Source organism: Schistocerca serialis, chromosome 9 (genome assembly GCF_023864345.2).
Source record: "Schistocerca serialis cubense isolate TAMUIC-IGC-003099 chromosome 9, iqSchSeri2.2, whole genome shotgun sequence".
Taxonomy (NCBI): domain Eukaryota; kingdom Metazoa; phylum Arthropoda; class Insecta; order Orthoptera; family Acrididae; genus Schistocerca; species Schistocerca serialis.
Genome location: NC_064646.1, coordinates 20,991,265 through 21,008,460, shown reverse-complemented (window position 1 = coordinate 21,008,460; position 17,196 = coordinate 20,991,265). Strand labels below are relative to the sequence as shown.

The 17,196-nt window shown below is 43.4% G+C and overlaps 1 protein-coding gene across 1 annotated transcript in view; it reads right to left on the bottom strand.

Annotated features, from left to right (window-relative positions):
• Window positions 1–425: 425 nt before the first annotated feature.
• The window catches only part of LOC126418776 (phenoloxidase 2-like), a 147,176-nt gene continuing 130,405 nt past the window's right edge, over window positions 426–17,196 (bottom strand). Inside the window, exons 8-13 of the mRNA XM_050085702.1 lie at window positions 7,284–7,448; window positions 6,787–6,915; window positions 3,769–3,957; window positions 3,558–3,693; window positions 1,498–1,724; window positions 426–736 (exon numbers count right to left, since the gene is read on the bottom strand). Of these exons, the coding sequence (XP_049941659.1) occupies window positions 482–736; window positions 1,498–1,724; window positions 3,558–3,693; window positions 3,769–3,957; window positions 6,787–6,915; window positions 7,284–7,448 (1,101 nt within the window). The 3' untranslated portion in view covers window positions 426–481. The remainder of the gene's footprint in view (window positions 737–1,497; window positions 1,725–3,557; window positions 3,694–3,768; window positions 3,958–6,786; window positions 6,916–7,283; window positions 7,449–17,196) is intronic.

Below are 17,196 nucleotides of genomic sequence, written 5' to 3'. Positions count from 1 at the left end.
TCATGAGAATATGGAAACTTTTCTCTAGATGCTCGTTAGTTTTCATCCCTTACTATTACTAATTTAATTTGTTGTGCATCAAGACATAACCTGAAAATTCAGTAATAGATATTTGCTCCTATCTTTTGCAAAAAGTAAGCACCAAACTTTAGTTCATTTAAGGTCAAAAGTTCTCCACTGTTGTCATGCTTGCAGTGCCACTATGTGTTTTGTACCTTATCCTTAACTTTATTTCCTGTTGCTTAGGTTAGAATTTACTTTCTGGTAAATAATTTGTGCCACTTTTTCTGCGAAAAAATGCCTTAATTTTGTTGGAAGAGTTTTCATTATTACTAACTTTATAAAAATAACAAATAGTAATGTTGAAATTTTGTTTATTAAAATTATACATGGAAAAGTTTTTATCCAAAATTTTTGTAGGAGTATATAAGGCATCTGCAGTAAGTCATGAATATAAAATACTAATAATAAATAATAAAGATCATAATTGGCTCAGATTAGGAGGCAGCACAGGAACATTTCCAGGCCCTGGGCCTACAGTGGTTTCATAATGCCTTATTTTCACATCAATTAAGCCCATGTTTGGTGTCATGAACTCACGTAAAGTATTTACACCATCTCTTGGCACGCGGTCAAAGGGGTAGCCCATGCTGCGGCGATCTGGGTAGAGACGCTTGTGCAATCCACAGTAACTATGAGCTGCACGACAATTTTGTTCCGGAGGGGGTTGTTCAACCTGGAAGCAATGACAATTTGAACTGTATGTTCCACATGTAAGGTAGTGATAAGTATATTCAAGGTGTGTGTTAATGTAAGTAGTGCCTCATTATATCCACCAAACTATGTAGCAGCTGAAAACCATGACATTTTGTACAAAGCCATATGAAACACTTTGTAGAGCCCTTAATGCTACAGCAGACTATTAGGGTGATCTGGCTGAAAAATTGTGTGCAAGTATTATCTGTAATTAAACTAATATACCAAGTCTGCAATGTATGAACACATTTTAAGCAGGTGATACTGTTTATAATTTTAATAACCTCTAAGTGATCCAGTACATGCATTATGAAAATTATCAACCACAATAGGAAATTTTACGGTACTTCATAGACAAATTGGTTGAAAAACTTAAGCAGGCACTTCGTTATGAGCACTTTAAATGCTCATGAGAACATCCTTAAAAGAATCTGAAGTGATTGTCACTTTAATTACAAACCGCAGTAAATATGATGTGAATACTTTTTCCATATCAAATGACAAGAAACTGGAACCCCATTCAGTGGCCAGCATATCTGAGATGTAGGCACCACATGGTTTCGCCTTTCAGATAGGATGTCCATCAAATAATTATGGGGAATTACTAACCTTTAAGCACTGCTATTGTTTGACAAACTATTGTCAATGAATTTTCCACCTTGTGCATAATTTACGAGAAATCTTTTATAGCAATTTTTGCTGGAAATGGGCAATTCAAACAGCTGGCAGAAGAAAACTCACCTTGTCTATACTACCATCTGATACCATGACAAAGAACTCAGCAGGTAGGCCCCCTTGGCGCCCCTTTGGTATCAACATGTGTTGTGGCCATCCACAGCCACAATAGGTATATTCCGCCACCTGTTGAGACTCTCCTACTCCAGTCAAATTGCGGAATGTTCTCTCAAATGGTATTGTTACTGATGATTCATCTGAACGGCGCTGTATGATGTTGCTACCACTCTTTACTGGAAAAGGGAATTTACCACTGAATTTAAGTGAGAAAACATTTACAATTGGATTTATAGATAAGACGCAATGGAGTATTATACACTGGAAGTAGACAATACATTATAAATTCATTATTATTACATGGTGGTGAATGTAATACTGGCTTCTTTTAGTAGATGAGATTTGAAGTAAAATATCTTAAATTGTTTAACACCTGTTAAATTGCTGAACTAGCAGAATAATTTTTGTTAAGGTATTTCACAGCATATCTTTATGGAAACTTCAAGAATTGATGTTTGATACACAGCTTATCCTTCCACAATGAAATAATTTTTCACATTCACACCAAAATCCAAGCTGCAGTCACTTGGAAGTGTACCTTCCATCTTTTAACACTACGTTAACTTAATACCTGAAGAATGTAGCAGGGTTAAGGAAGAATAAGCTAAAAACATGAAGTTTTAAGATTTCAACTATGGAAACCAGTCTTAAGATTTTTATAGTATAGTTGAAACGTACTCTTTGCAGTTTTGATTTATAAGCCATGAAAAGGAACTAAAAAAATGATGTAATTTAATCTCAAAGATACAAGAAGAAAATTTGTTTGACTGTCATACCAGAGGACTACTCCGGTAAACTTTATCATTGAGAGACAAAGGACTAATTTCGAGATGCTTTCATACTTCTAGTATTAACTACCTTCTTGTTCTGATGTGCTGGCATAAAGATGTACTGTATAGTTTCATGTCTGTGTGTGTTAAATGAAGGTGTCAAATGATGAAAAATGTGTTTTCTAATTTCTGTCAAGATCAAGCCTAAATCCCATACCAATGGAGTACAAATTATTCTGTTAATTCGACAAGGCGAATATTAGATGGAGGCGACCAACTTTACAACGGCGCTGCTCAGCAATAGAGGTACACGATTGTTCTCACTACTTTACTTTGGTGGCCGCTAAGATTAATTTCGGTGCGTTTTTGCCAAGACATTCAGAACCTGCAATCTTCCTTTTGGTATAAAAATAGGAGTGATTGGAAAAGAAATATTCTTAAATTTAAATAATTGCAATTTTTTTACCCAGGCCACGGGGAATGATAGGAAGTACGTGCCTCTACCCTGATTGTACGTTCGCAGTCTCCGAGTGTTACAACATAATTATTTTACAGAAAAAAATTTAAGACAGATCTTTCATCAGATCACAACCACTCGTACAAGAATGTACGTACCCTCTGAATGTGTCTAGTCAGTCGTGCGCATTGTTCTAAAGCTTTTCTGTTAATATTCTGTGGATTGCATCTCCACAATTAATTTTTGTTTATGCCGCAAATCACACTTCACGCGAAGTATCTGTTACTCAAGCTTCGGGCTCCATTTAATGTCAAAAAATTCCGAATTACGGCTGACTAAGCAAACTGCTACAATAATTTCATATCTCTACAACTACAATAACAAAAAACAATAACAAAAAAAAAAACAGAAAACAATAACAGAGCGGGTACATTACAGCTGTAATAGCTGTGTACAGACAAAAGGTCTATTTTTGTATTTTTCTTCATTCATTCCACAAAACTATTGCATCATGTATTTTCAATGCAACACTCAAGTGCAACTAAGTAAAGTATTTGCTGATGTAACCAATCCAGTTTTTGCTCACAGACTGGGCTTTGAGTTACAGCCCACTGAGCATAACTACCAAAATTTGTTTTGGAGGAATTTTGTGACAAGGGAATTGCCTCATGATGGTATCTTTTATGGAGATCTTTACATATTTTCATCCAGCATTTTTGCCATAATGATGAGACTTTGAAAAAGCCTTAATATACATGCTGCTTATGAGAGTAAATACTTACACTGCACAGAGAACTTGTCAATTTCAATGAAGAGGGATCTCTGGTCTCTTAACAACATTGGAAGACCTCTTTCATCGTACTTTGGTGCCATGAAAATTCTCACAGTTCCTGGTCTTTGAGGTCCTTTATTTTCAACCTACAAGTATCACTTATGTTAGTTTGTTTTCATTGAATAGCAAATTGTAAAATTTAGTAGATGATTTATACGTACTTGTATCTTAATCACAAATGGTGCATGCTGCAAATGTGTGAAACGAACGAACACTGGACCTCGTGGTGCAAAGTCAAGTCCCCGTGAAAGATCTATATCATTTTGCTGCCAGTATGTGACAAATTCATTCTTTGGAGCTTTCTCTGATATGACTTCAACACCAGTAACATGAACATAATCAAAGCTTAGCTGAAAAAATAATTCAATAAAATAATAGTTTCACTGCAACATGTTTCCAACAAAGTTGGAAACTACAGACCTTACTCTCTATACCTTCAGACAAAATGTCTGACACACACACACACACACACACACACACACACACACACACACAGTAACTGAACAATACACCATAGATTAGACTAGAGTAGTACTTGTTCCATAAAAGAATGAAGCCTTTGCAGACAGATAAAAGTGGAAGAACGAAAGACTTTAAGAGGTGGTAATAAATGACAGGTCTAGGAAGACATTAAGCCCCACTTTATCTCTTACTTTCTGTATTGTTGGGTTTTTTTCTTTTGTATGTTTGCTACCTATAGCAGCAGACATTCCAGATTCTTTGTTTTCATGTATATGTTTCTCAGCTTCTGTTTGGCACCTCAATTTATAATCACTGAAACCACTAAGTTATTTGTGCTAACTAAATAAATACAAATGTTAACATAGTGTTATTGATGATAAGTCTTCAAGTGAAACTAAACCAGTTTCTGGCATTCCCCAAGGTAGTTTTATTCTATATGAATTTATTTTCTAAGTGTTTTGATGAAGTGAATTTTTGGTTGAATTAGGTAGGTGCATAAGTTGATAGCATTTGTTGATGTTCTGGTTGCTATGGGCTTATTTGTAAACTGCCATTTTCAATTTGTAGCTCACCGTTTCTATTTGGGTTTACATATTTTGTCATATGGAGATAGTTAAGAGCTGTGGATGCTAGAAAGTGGAGCATGAAGTGGAGAAATTGAGCAATTTTGAGCTCTTGTTCTGTTTGAGTGCAATAGGCCAACAGCCTTGCTGCAGCAAGGACACCAGTTCCTTGAGATCACTGTAGTTAAGCACTATTCTAGCTGGACAGGTGACCATCCAGTCTGCCGAGCACCGTTAGCAAGCAGGATGCACTCAGCCCTTGTGAGGCACACTGAGGAGCTACTTGACTGAGAAGTATCAACTCCAGTCTCAGATTGACTTATGGCTGTGAGCCATGTGCTGACCACATGCTCGTCCATATCTGCATCTAGTGATGCCTGTGGGCTGAGGATGACAGCAGCCAGTTGGTACCTTTTTGTCTTCATGGCTTATTCAAGTCAAGAGTTCCGAGTGCAGTGAAGGGGTGACAGCAACAGAGGCAACCAGGAACATTTGCACGACACATGGCAATCACACCATTTGATAGCCTAGCAAGAAAAACTGTTCCGATTTTAAGGATGTGCATGTTGACATTTGTGACTATTAGGGAAGACCTTTTGGGTTTTATGAAATCTTTCAGATTCATTAATACAATGTCATGACATGTCGGTGAAGTCCAGAACTGGCCAATGTGAGTAACTGGCCATTTTACTATCAGTGACATTTGCATGCAATGGGGAAGGTATAAAAAAATCTGGTGTATGTGTACCAATGAAAACAAAAACTCAGTGGCTGGACATGTGCATCTCTGCTTGCTCCTCCTCAGTCAGCTCATTGACAGCAGCTGCAGCAGCAACCATTCCTGCCTTTTATTACTGACAATGAGAAATTGTGTCTTTATGCTAACATGAAACAAGGAAAGAAATGATTGAGCCCAAACAGAACAGCAACTTCCTGTACATGAACCTGTGTGCACCCATGAAAGATAATGTTATGCATCTGGTGGAACAGCGATAGTGTCTTACTACAAATTGCTTTCCTGAAATTTAACTACTACTGCCCACATTTATTGTTAACAATCTGTGTTCCTTCCAAATGCTATCCAAAAATAGTGATCAGGAGGATTGCATGAAGTGATGCTACTCCACAGTAACTCCCACCAACATTCTGCTACTCTGACATGACATTGTACAGGTGACTGTATGCGAAGTCATTCCACAGCCCCCTTATTCACCTGATCTTGTGCCCTCACATTTTCACCATTTTGTTCTCTATTTAAAGAAAGTCCAAGGAAATTCCTTTCCAAATGGAAATGTGCTCCAAACATGGCTCAAATGTTTCACTACAAGAACACTCAATTTCTACAGTCATGGAATAAAAGTTCTCAGCATTGGTAGATCATTGTGACCAGTAAAGGAGACACTATTACTGATGACTGAAGTCATATGTGTATCTGCTTTTATTAAGTTTATGGACAAATACAACGAACTCTTACACCAACCCAATACACAACATCTTTCCTGAACGTATCTGTCTGATTTTAACCTTCAGATATTTCAATTGCAAATGCATTTGGTATTTTACCTATTACACAGTGACAGTAATGTTTAACCAGTTCCTGATTGACATAAGAGCACCCTGTTCATTCTTGGACATTTCTGGACTCTTGAATAGGTAGAGGATAATTTTTTTCTATTAGCTATTACTTTATGGAATTAATGTTTCTTGAGCAAAACTGCAGTTGGAGCATTAACATTTAACTGTGCACCTTGTGAAGTTCTTGTGCCTGCAACACCAAACTATAGTTAATATAATTTTTTTTCTGACAGATGCTTCATTAGGTACATGTATTTGTTCTTTTAAACCAATATGGCAGATTTTGACCTGCATCCCTTTTTAAAATACCCTCCTTAAAAAATCATCTTTGTTGTAAATGTTATACTCCATAAATCTCTATTTGGTAATCCTGTGTACTTTGTGCATTAGCATTGCTTGTTAAGTCAACAATTCAGGGTCTCTGTTTGGCTTACTGTTCAAATTTTTTTTTAAAAAATTAGAAAAACATAATTGTGAGAGTCAGAACATTATTAGATCACTATTATTTGAACTGATGATTTACATTGGTCAAGACCTGTAAAAACAGTATGTATTTCAGGCAATCAAATTGTACCATACCTGCTGGACAGTGTACCTAGGAAGAACCTTCTTGTGCTCCTGGAAGATGCCATCTATGAAAGCATGCCACCTGTAGAATATAGGATCCCTCATTGTCGTTGCTGGATCAGCAATGACCCCAAATGTTTCCTGTCATGGGAGATTTATTAGTGAGAAGTGAATAAAATTATACAACCTACAGGAATTACCTTTAATGGAAATTAAATTTATAAAGAAAATCTCCCTAATTTGATACAGTTTATCCCCTACTGGTGAAATTTTTTTTCTTGTTTGACACTGACAATATTATTAAGTGTGTGCATTAGCTTCCAATTTATAATCTTGTATGCATGACATTGCAAAGCTTATATTTTGTAAGATATTTTAGCCAGTTTTTTCTGATCAATATGCATTCCAGTCTATGCCACAAAATATGTTTTTATACATACAGTACAATTTACTTTGCATGCAGAAGAATTTACAATACAAGGTTCTTAATAAGCAGAATTTGCACTTACGAGATGTCTGGCATCAGGATCATGGCAGAATCCCATCATAACATGGCCAAGGTTGTGTAGATCGCCGTACAGATTGGGGTTGATAGACAGTATGCTTGCATCTACGATGTTACCAAGAATATCTATTCCATCAGTTTCTGTCAGTTCAACAATTTGCTTTTTTTCCTAAGAAAAGGGAAAGTAAAACATTACTATGTCTTGAACAAATAAATCGGCATGTAAAAAATGCATGATGAAGGGATATTTAAACCCTCAAGAAAGGAACAGCCTTCCTAAAACAAGAAAACAAAAACTAAGTGAAAAAAGTGGTGTAGTGAAAACAGTGGAACAGTAGTGAAAAGTAGTCACAAAAACAGTCTTATTGATATTGTTAAGCGTGATTTGCAAACCAAAAAAGGTGTTATGATGAAAAATGTAATATCGAACTCAGAATATGTCAAGACTACAAATAAATTTATGTGGACTGCAGTAAAGCCCAAAAACGGAACACTAAACTATCAAGAAAATAGAAAACCAAAACAAAGCACTAGAAGCAGTGCACCAGTTACATCAAATAAGTTTTCAGCACCAGATTCATCCAGCGAAACAACGAATAGTGTAAGCTAAAGTAAATATAATTAATCCTCCAATAAAGGTCGTAACAGGAAAATTCTGACACCTTGAAGCACAAAAAAAAGAAAAAAAAAAAAAAAAAAAAAAAAATTTACTGTATGCCGACAGCCACGGAAAAAGCCTTTCAGCTCCCCTCCATGAAGCTGTACACAATGAGTATTCTGTATTTGCTTAAGTTAAACCAGGAGCTACATTACATGCTGTAGCCAAGAATTTATCAGAAACAATCTGAAAAAAAGATAACTATGTTTTAATCATTGGTGGCACCAATGGTGTTCACAAAAACAAGAGCAAGTAAGCACTCAGTTTATAGGATGTTATTGCCAAAACTGTACAACACGAATGTTAACTTACAAACCTACCAGTACCACTCTCCTCCAGTGGTCTTGTGTTACTACAGAAGTAAGGTGCTGTAATTTAGAACTGTAGAAACTATGTAAAAAACCAAATCATGTGCACTTGCTAGACATGAACTGAAACATGAACATACCTGGCACAGACTTGAACAGAAATGGAAAGCTCAAGTTAGTGAACCAGATAATTTAACTCTGTAAAGAGCTGCATAAAACCATGGACCCCGTCATTTTAGATTATAATCAACAAGTTTTTTAGGCTCAATTTCAAGCAACACGATTTTGCTGAACTAAACCCCTTGGATTGGAGAGAATCCTGGTCACATGCCAAAGGAACTGACTTTGAAGACAGTAAATTGTCATTACAGTGCAGTGTTAAAGACTCTGGCGATAATTCAACTGATTCAGAATACCAATTCACAGTGTCTTAAGATATCAGTACCATTTAGGATAATTCATCGAAATGTGCAGTATCTGAGGAATAAAAATCTGCTGTACGAATCTGTGGATGAGAATTCACCACACCTCTTAGTATGAGGGTCACTCCAAAAGAAATCACTATTTTTTAAAAAATACAGTTTTCGTTCTGCGTGTGTGAAAGTTTTCCAGTGTGTAGATACATTTTTCCCACTTGTTTTCAAACTTAGTTCAGCCTGTTCCCGTGAGTGACACCGTCATAGGATGTCTTCAAGATGGCTGCTACTCTTGACATTTGTCAAAAGCAACGTGCTGTCCTAGAATTCCTGTGCTGTCAATGAGACATTGGGATACATCCACAAGAGGTTGAAAATGTGTATGGAGATGCTGCTGTTTATCGCAGTACAGTTACTCAGGGGGCAAGCACGTTAAGTGATTAAAGCGGGCATGGCAATATTGATCATTGTCCTCGCAGTGGCAGGCCTCGTACTGCACACTCTCCAGACAATGTGCAGAGAGCTAACGAATTGGTGACTGCTGACAGACGCATCACAGTGAACGAATTGTCACGCTACATTGGGATAGGGGAAGAAAGTGTTTGCAGAATACTGAAAGTGTCAGTGTTAAAAAGGGTTAGTGTCAGGTGGGTTCCCAGGATGTTGACAGTGGCTCTCAAAGAAACAAGAAAAACAGTATGCAGCAAACTTTTGGAACAGTATGAGAATGGTGGAGATGAATTTCTTGGAAGAATTATGACAGGTGATGAAACAGGGCTCCATTTTTCACCAGCGACAAAGAGGCAATCAATGAAGTGGCATTTTTTTTTTGGTGGGGTTTAAGGGCGCTCAACTACTGAGGTCATTAGCGCCCAGTCACTGTTGTTAGAGCACATGGAATCTAGTAAAACTCAAGGGGAGGGGGGACACCAGAAAGACCTGACAAAGATGCAGATGAAATAAGGAAAAAGGTTAGATGTCTTTGGACATGCCAGTCAAAGTTATAAAACGCAGAACACGAGCAGCTGCTGGAATGTCATCAGCTAAAATATCCGGTAAAGTAGATGGCAGGGACAGGACAACACGAGATTGACTAAAGCGGGGACACGACAATGAAACATGGCACACTGTTAATGCCTGACCACAAGGGCACTGCGGGGCTGGGTCACCGGAGAGCAGGTAGCGGTGGCTAAACCGGCAATGCCCAATCCGCAACCTGGTCAGAAGGACCACCTCTCGCCGAGAAGGTCGGGAGGAGGTTGTCCAAGCAGTTGGGAGCGGTTTTACTGCCCGGAGCTTGTTTCCTTGGAGGGATGACCAAGCATCCCACCACAACGACAAGCCTCTTACAGACATCCCCACGAACGTCAGATGACGGGACACAATGGGAGGCTGGCCGAGGCAGGAGGACTGCAGCCTTGGATGCAGCATCTGCAGCCTCATTCCCAGGCACTCCTATATGTCCAGGAACCCACAGAAAGCTGACCGGAGAACCATCATCAGTGAAAGAATGGAGGGACTGCTGTATCCGTTGAATCAAGGGAGCTCCAAGGCTCTGAAGAGCACTGAGTGAGTCAGAGCAGAGTACATACGATGAATGGCGGTGGCGGCGGGCATACTGAATGGCCTGATGGAGAGCAAAAAGCTCGGCCGTAAAGCTTTAACATTGGTCGAGGAGCCGGTATTTAAAGGTGGCGGCCCTGACGACAAAGGCACAGCCGACACCATCGTCAGTTTTGGAGCCATCGGTGTAAATAAAGGTGTGACCGGCAAGTTGAGCACGAAGTTCGACAAACCATGAGCAATGCACTGCAGCCGGAGTACCCTCCTTCGGGAGTGAGCTGAGGTCGAGATAAATATGAACCGGAGCCTGGAGCCAAGGTGGTGTCAGGCTCTCACCCTCTCTGAAGGTGGCAGGGAGGGCAAAATCCAATTGTCGAAGCAGGCGACGGAAGCGGACTCCGGGGGGGCAGCAGGGCAGAGACATACAACCCATACTGACGGTCGAGAGAATCGGCGAAGAAGGACTGGTAAGAGGGGTGGTCGGGCATAGACAACAGCCAGCAGGCATACCGACACAGCAGTACGTCGCGCCGGTAGGTTAATGGTAATTCGGCAGCTTCAGCATAAAGACTCTCGACAGGACTAGTGTAGAAGGCTCCGGTCGCAAGACGTAACCCCCAATGGTGGATGGACTTGAGACGGCGAGAGGGATGGCCGAGCAGATGAGTAGACGAAGCTCCCATAATCCAGCTTCGATCGGACTATGGACCGATACAAGCGAAGCAGGACAGTGCGATCCGCTCCCCAAGATGAACCACTAAGAACTCTGAGGACATTAAGTGAACGTGTACAACGGGCCGTCAAATAAGACATGCGGAGACCAACACAGTTTCCTGTCCAACGTGAGCCCTAGAAACTTTGTTGTTTCCACGAATGGGAGAACAACGGGACCGAGATGTAAGGATGGCGGAAGGAACGCTTTATATCGCCAGAAGTTGATACAAACCGTCTTCTCTTCAGAGAACCGGAAGCCATTTGCCACGCTCCACGAGTATAGACTGTCTAGACAACGCTGAAGGCAGCGCTCCGGGAGGCATGTTCTCTGGGCACTGCAGTAGATCACGAAGTCATTGACAAAGAGAGAGCCTGAGACATTAGGTGGAATGCAATCCATAATTGGATTGATCGCGATGGCAAAAAGGGCTACGCTCAAGACGGAGCCCTGAGGCACTCCGTTCTCCTGGAGGAAGACATCGGACAATACGGAACCCACACGTATCCTAAACTTTCGATCCGTTAAAAAGGAATCAATAAAAAGGGGCAGGCGACCGCGTAGGCCCCACCTGTGCATAGTGCGGAGGATACCTGCTCTCCAACAGGTATCATAAGCCTTCTCCAAATCGAAGAACACGGCTACCGTTTGGCGCCTTCGCAAAAAGTTGTTCATGATGAATGTCGACAAGGTCACAAGGTGGTCAACAGCGGAGCGGCGGCGACGAAAGCCGCATTGGACATTGGTAAGTAGCTGTCGAGATTCAAGGATCCAAACTAACCTAGCATGAACCATGCACTCCATCACCTTACAGACACAGCTTGTAAGAGAAATGGGGCGGTAACTAGAAGGAAGGTGTCTATCCTTCCCGGGTTTGGGTATAGGAACAACGACGGTGTCACGCCATCGCACAGGGACATGACCTTCGGTCCAGACGCGATTGTAGGTATGAAGAAGGAAGCTTTTGACCGCCGGAGAAAGGTGTGCAAGCATCTGAACGTGAATGGCATCTGGCCCCGGAGCAGAGGACCGGGACAGTGCAAGCGCACGTTCGAGTTCCCGCATAGTAAATGGGGCATTATAAGTTTCCAGATTCAGCGAGTGGAAGGAAGGTCGCTGAGCCTCTTCTGCCTCTTTCCTGGGAAGGAAGGCAGGGTGGTAATGGGCGGAGCTTGAAACCTCTGCGAAAAACCGGCCGAAGGCGTTGGAGACAGCCACAGGATTGACAAGGACCTCATTACCCGAGGTCAGGCCAGGTACCGAGGAGTGGGCCTTAATGCCCGACAGCCGGCGCAGGCCACCCCATACGACAGAAGAGGGAGTAAAACTGTTAAAGGAGCTGTTGAAAGAGACCCAACAAGCTTTTTTGCTGTCTTTGACGACTCTACGGCATTGCGCTCCGAGTCGTTTGTATCCAATACAATTCGCCAACGTAGGATGGCGGCGAAAGGTGCGTAAAGCACGTCGTCGAGCACGGATAGCGTCTCTACAGGCCTCGTTCCACCAGGGGACGGAAACGCGACGTGAAGAAGAGGTAGTACGAGGAATGGAACGTTCGGGAGCATTGATGATAACAGCCATGAGGTATTCGACCTGACTGTCAGAACTGAGAAAATCGTGGTCCGGAAAGGTCGCCAGGGAGGAGTAGAGTCCCCAGTCAGCTTTCGGTATGTTAAAGCTCGAAGGACGTGGGGATGGGGTGTGGTGCAGGAGACGAACGACACAGGGGAAGTGGTTGCTCAAATAGGTGTCAGAAAGGACATACCACTCGAACCGACGGGCAAGAGTGGTAGAGCAGATCGAGAGGTCCAAGTGGGAGTAGGTATGAGTAGAGTCCGAGAGGAAAGTCGGGACACCAGTATTGAGGCAGACAAGATTGAGATGGTTGAAGACATCCGCCAAGAGTGAGCCTCTTTGACAGGATGCAGGAGAGCCCCAAAGGGGATGATGGGCATTGAAGTCGCCAAACAATAAAAACGGCGGGGGAAGCTGAACTATCAGGTGCATCATGTCAGCCCGACTAACAGCAGATGACGATGGAGTGTAGATGGTACAAACTGAAAAAGTAAAAGCAGAAAGAGTAATACCGACAGCTATTGCTTGGAGTGGGGTGGTCAATGGGATGGGATGGTAATAGACATCGTCCCGAACGAGCAACATGACCCCGCCATGAGCAGGGATACCGTCCACAGGGGTGAGGTCATACCGCTCCGAGGTATAGTGGGTAAAGGCAATATGGTCAGTCGGGCGCAACTTGGTTTCCTGGAGACCAAGGACAAGCGGACAGTGCAGGCGGAGGAACAGTTGTAATTCCTCCCGATTAGATCGAATACCTCTTATGTTCCAATGTAACAAGGCCATCGCTAGTCAAAAGAGGGAATGAGACGGGAAGAGCTGGTCACCTCAACGGCCGCGGAGGGCCATGTTTCGAGGGAACAACGCTACAACCGGCGGGAGATGGATCCTGTTCCATCGAGTCGTCGCCAGCTGCAGCCGCTGTCCCTGGTTGTGTAGGAGGGGCAGCATCTTTTGCCGATGAGAGGCCAGCTGAGCACCTGGCAGCATAGCGTCCCGGCGAAACTGAGGACGGCCGGGAGCAGCGACTCACAGATGGAGCGTCAGCCGAAATGCGCCGGGGTGGAGAGGGGGATAGAGACTTCTTCTTAGAGGCCTTCTTGTCAGTCCGAGGAGGCACAGGGATGGTGGGCTGGGCCCGAAGAAGGTCCTCACGCGCGGGGTCCATTTTGGAACGCCGGACTTCGGAAGCTGGGGTCCGGAACGTTTCCCGATGGACGCCTGAGAAGAGGATCGCTTCTCGGGCAGCGGCGGGAGGAGGAGGAGGAGGAGGAGGAGGAGGAGGAGGAGGAGGAGGAGGAGGAGGAGGAAGGGTGGCCCCTGGGACAGAGGGGCACGATGTGAACAAAGTGGAGGGGTAGCCCTACTTAGCAAATGACAATGGCTAAAAAGGCAGTGCCCAATACACATTGGTGATGCCAAATGGACACCACCTCCTGACAGACAGCAACACAGGTATTGTCAGAGGTAATACAGGTACTTGAGGGCCGAGGTACAAAGACTGCAGCCTTGGCAGCAGCATCAGCAGCCGCATTTCCTGGCACACTGACATGACCAGAGACTCTCTGAAACATTACAATGGCTCCACCAAAGGTGAGCAGCTGACAGTTTTCCTGGACTTGCTGCACTAAGGGATGAGCAGTGTACAGCGCACATGGACTTTGGAAGGTACTGAGTGAGTCCGAGTAGAGGACGTAAATGGGAAGCTGTATTGCTGGATGTACTCCGTGGCCTGATACAAGGTGAAGAGCTCGGCTGTAAATTCAGAGCAGTGTGCCAGAAGCCATTATCAAAAGACATAGGTGCCAATGATTAAGGCACACCCAACCCCACAGTCAGTCCAAGAGCCATCAGTGTATACAAAGGTAGTATCACAAAGTTCCATGTGAAGGTCATGAAACTTAAGGTGATAAACCGAGGTTGGAGCAGTGTCCCTAGGAAGCGTATGAAGGCCCAGGTCAACAGGAAGCCAAGGTGAAGGGTTCACAACCACTGGGAAAGTTGCAGGTTGTGTGAAGTTAAGCCACTGTAGCAAGTGGCGAAAGTGGACTCCAGGATGTAGCAGAAGAGGGACAAGCCCCATACTGACGATCAAAGGAATTGTCAAAGGAGGCGGCATAGGAGAGGTGACCAAGCATAGCAGACAAATGGCACGCATACCTGCTGAGGAGAAAGTCACGGCAGTAGGACAGTAGCAGTTCAGCAGCTTCAGCATACAGACTAAACCAGGCTAGTGTAGAAGGCACCTGTGGCCAAACGGATGACATGAATGTTGAGGGAGCGTAAGAGGGATGGGCGAGCAGACACATGAACAAGGCACCCATCATCTAGTTTCAAATGGGCAAGGACCGGTGCAAACTGAGGAGGGTAGTTCCCTCGGCACCCCCACGAAGTACCAGTGATTATACATAGGAGGTTGAGGGACTGTATATCGGGCTGCCACGTCAGACACATGGGAAAAATCAAGAGTGTTTCCTATTGAGCATGAGCCCCAGAAATTACGCAGTTTCTGGAAACGGAATGGCAACAGGCCCAAGGTGAACAGATGGTGGGAGAAACCATTTGTGCCACCTGATAGCTAAAGCCATTGTCGATGCTCCAGGAGTAAAGGTGATCAAGCAGATCGAAGACGCTGCTCTGTGAGACAGGTCTGGGGAGAACTGCAATAGATGGCAAAATTGTCAACAAAAAGAGATCTGGAGACATCTGGTGGAAGACAGGCCATGAATGGGGGGAGAGGGCTGTATGGCAATACCAAGGATGACGATTCTCTGGACAGAACCCTCAGGCACACCATTTCCCTGGATAAAGGTATCCAACAAGGCAAAACCCACATGCTCCTTGAAAACTCTGTCTTGTAAAAATGCCTGAAGGAAACGGCAGGTGGCCACGGAAGCCCCACGTGTACAGAGTATGGAGGATACTAGTTCTCCAGCATATGTCATAGGCCTTCTCCAAATCAAAAACAGCCATAGTCTGATTTCTGCAGAAAGCCATTCATGACATGGATGGACAAATTAATGAGATGGTCAACTGCAGAACACTGCAGTCTAAATCCACACTGTGCATTCATTAGTAGATGTCTAGACTCTAGCCACCACGCCAACCAGGCATAGATCATGTGTTCTATCACCTTTCAAACACAGCTGGTAAGAGAGAAGGGGCTGAAGCTAGAAGAAAGGTTTTGTCCTTACCGGGCTTAGGTACGGGTATGACAATGGCTTCATGCCAGCATCCACGAAATGTGCCCTCTGCCTAAATGCAGTTGTACACGTTAAGCAGAAAATTCTTGCCCGCAAGGGAAAGGTGTTGCGACATCTGAATGTCGATGGCGTCTGGCCCTGGGGTGGAGGATCTGGATGAACAGAGCAGGATCTAGCTTAGTCATAGTAAAGGGTGACACTGTAGCACTGATGATTCGAAGGAGAGAAGGTTATCACCCCAGCGGCCTCCACTCATTTCTGATGGAGGAAGGCAGGGTGATAGTGCGAAGAACTCAAAACTTCTGCAAAATGGCGGCCCAAGGTGTTTGAAATTGCAATAGAATCCACGATCACATCGCCAGTGACTGTCAGGCCAGAAATTGGGGAATGGATCTTTGTGCCAGAGGGCCATTGGAGATTTGCCTACACAACAGAGAAAGGTGTTGTTTCAAAACAGTTCAACTAATTAATGAAATCCAGCTGGCTCTTGCTATCCTGAAGAACAGGATGACACTTTTCACTAATCTATTTATAATGAATGCCGTTAAAAACGCAGACAGCACATCTACATGTGTGATTTGCATCGTGGCATGCCTCAGTCCAGCAAGGGAGTGGGTCACAACGTGGTCAAGAGGAAGTGCGGCGGATGGAACATTCTGTAGCAGTAAGGATAACTTTTGTGAGATATTCTACCTTGTCATCACAGCTGGGGAAATCTTGTTCTTCAAAGGTCACCAGGGAGGAGTAAAGCTGCCAGTCAGCCCCATGAAGCTGCCATTTAGGTGTGCATGCAGGTGGGGTAGGGGTCAGCAAATTGATAGCACACTGGAAATTATTGCTTGAGTAGATGTCAGGAAGAACGGACCACTCAAGATGATGGGCAAGCTGGAAAGTGCAGGGGAATAGGTGTGCGAGGAGTCCGAAAGGGAAGTGGGTGCTCCAGTATTAAGGCAGAAGAGGTTAAGTTAGTTAAGAAAGTCACTTAAGAGGGTCCTGGGAGAGCCCCAAAGGGGATTATGTGCATTAACGTCACCAAGTAACAAAAATTGGTGAGGTAGCTGCCCAGTAAGTTTTAAGAAGTATGACCTGGCAACAGCAAATGATGTAGGGACATAAATGGTACAGAGGGGGAAAAAAGTCAGGCAGGGGAGGAAAAGGAGAATTGCAACAGCTTGAGGACAGGTAGTCAGCGAGATTGGCTGACAGTGTCATCCTGTATGAACAGCATGACACCCCCCATATGAGGCAATGGGGACTTCAGGGGGAAGATCAAAACCAATCAGTAAAAAATGTGAAAGCTCAAAGCAGTCTTAAGGACGCAATTGTTTCTTGAAGGCAGAGTGCAAGGGGACACTGCTACATTAAAAACAGCCATAAATCATCCTTATGGGACTGAAGGCCGCAAATATTCCATTGGAGGAGAGTCACAATGAAGAGACGTGGGACTGTCACCTCGGCGGCTGTTGGGGAAGAGGTGCTGCT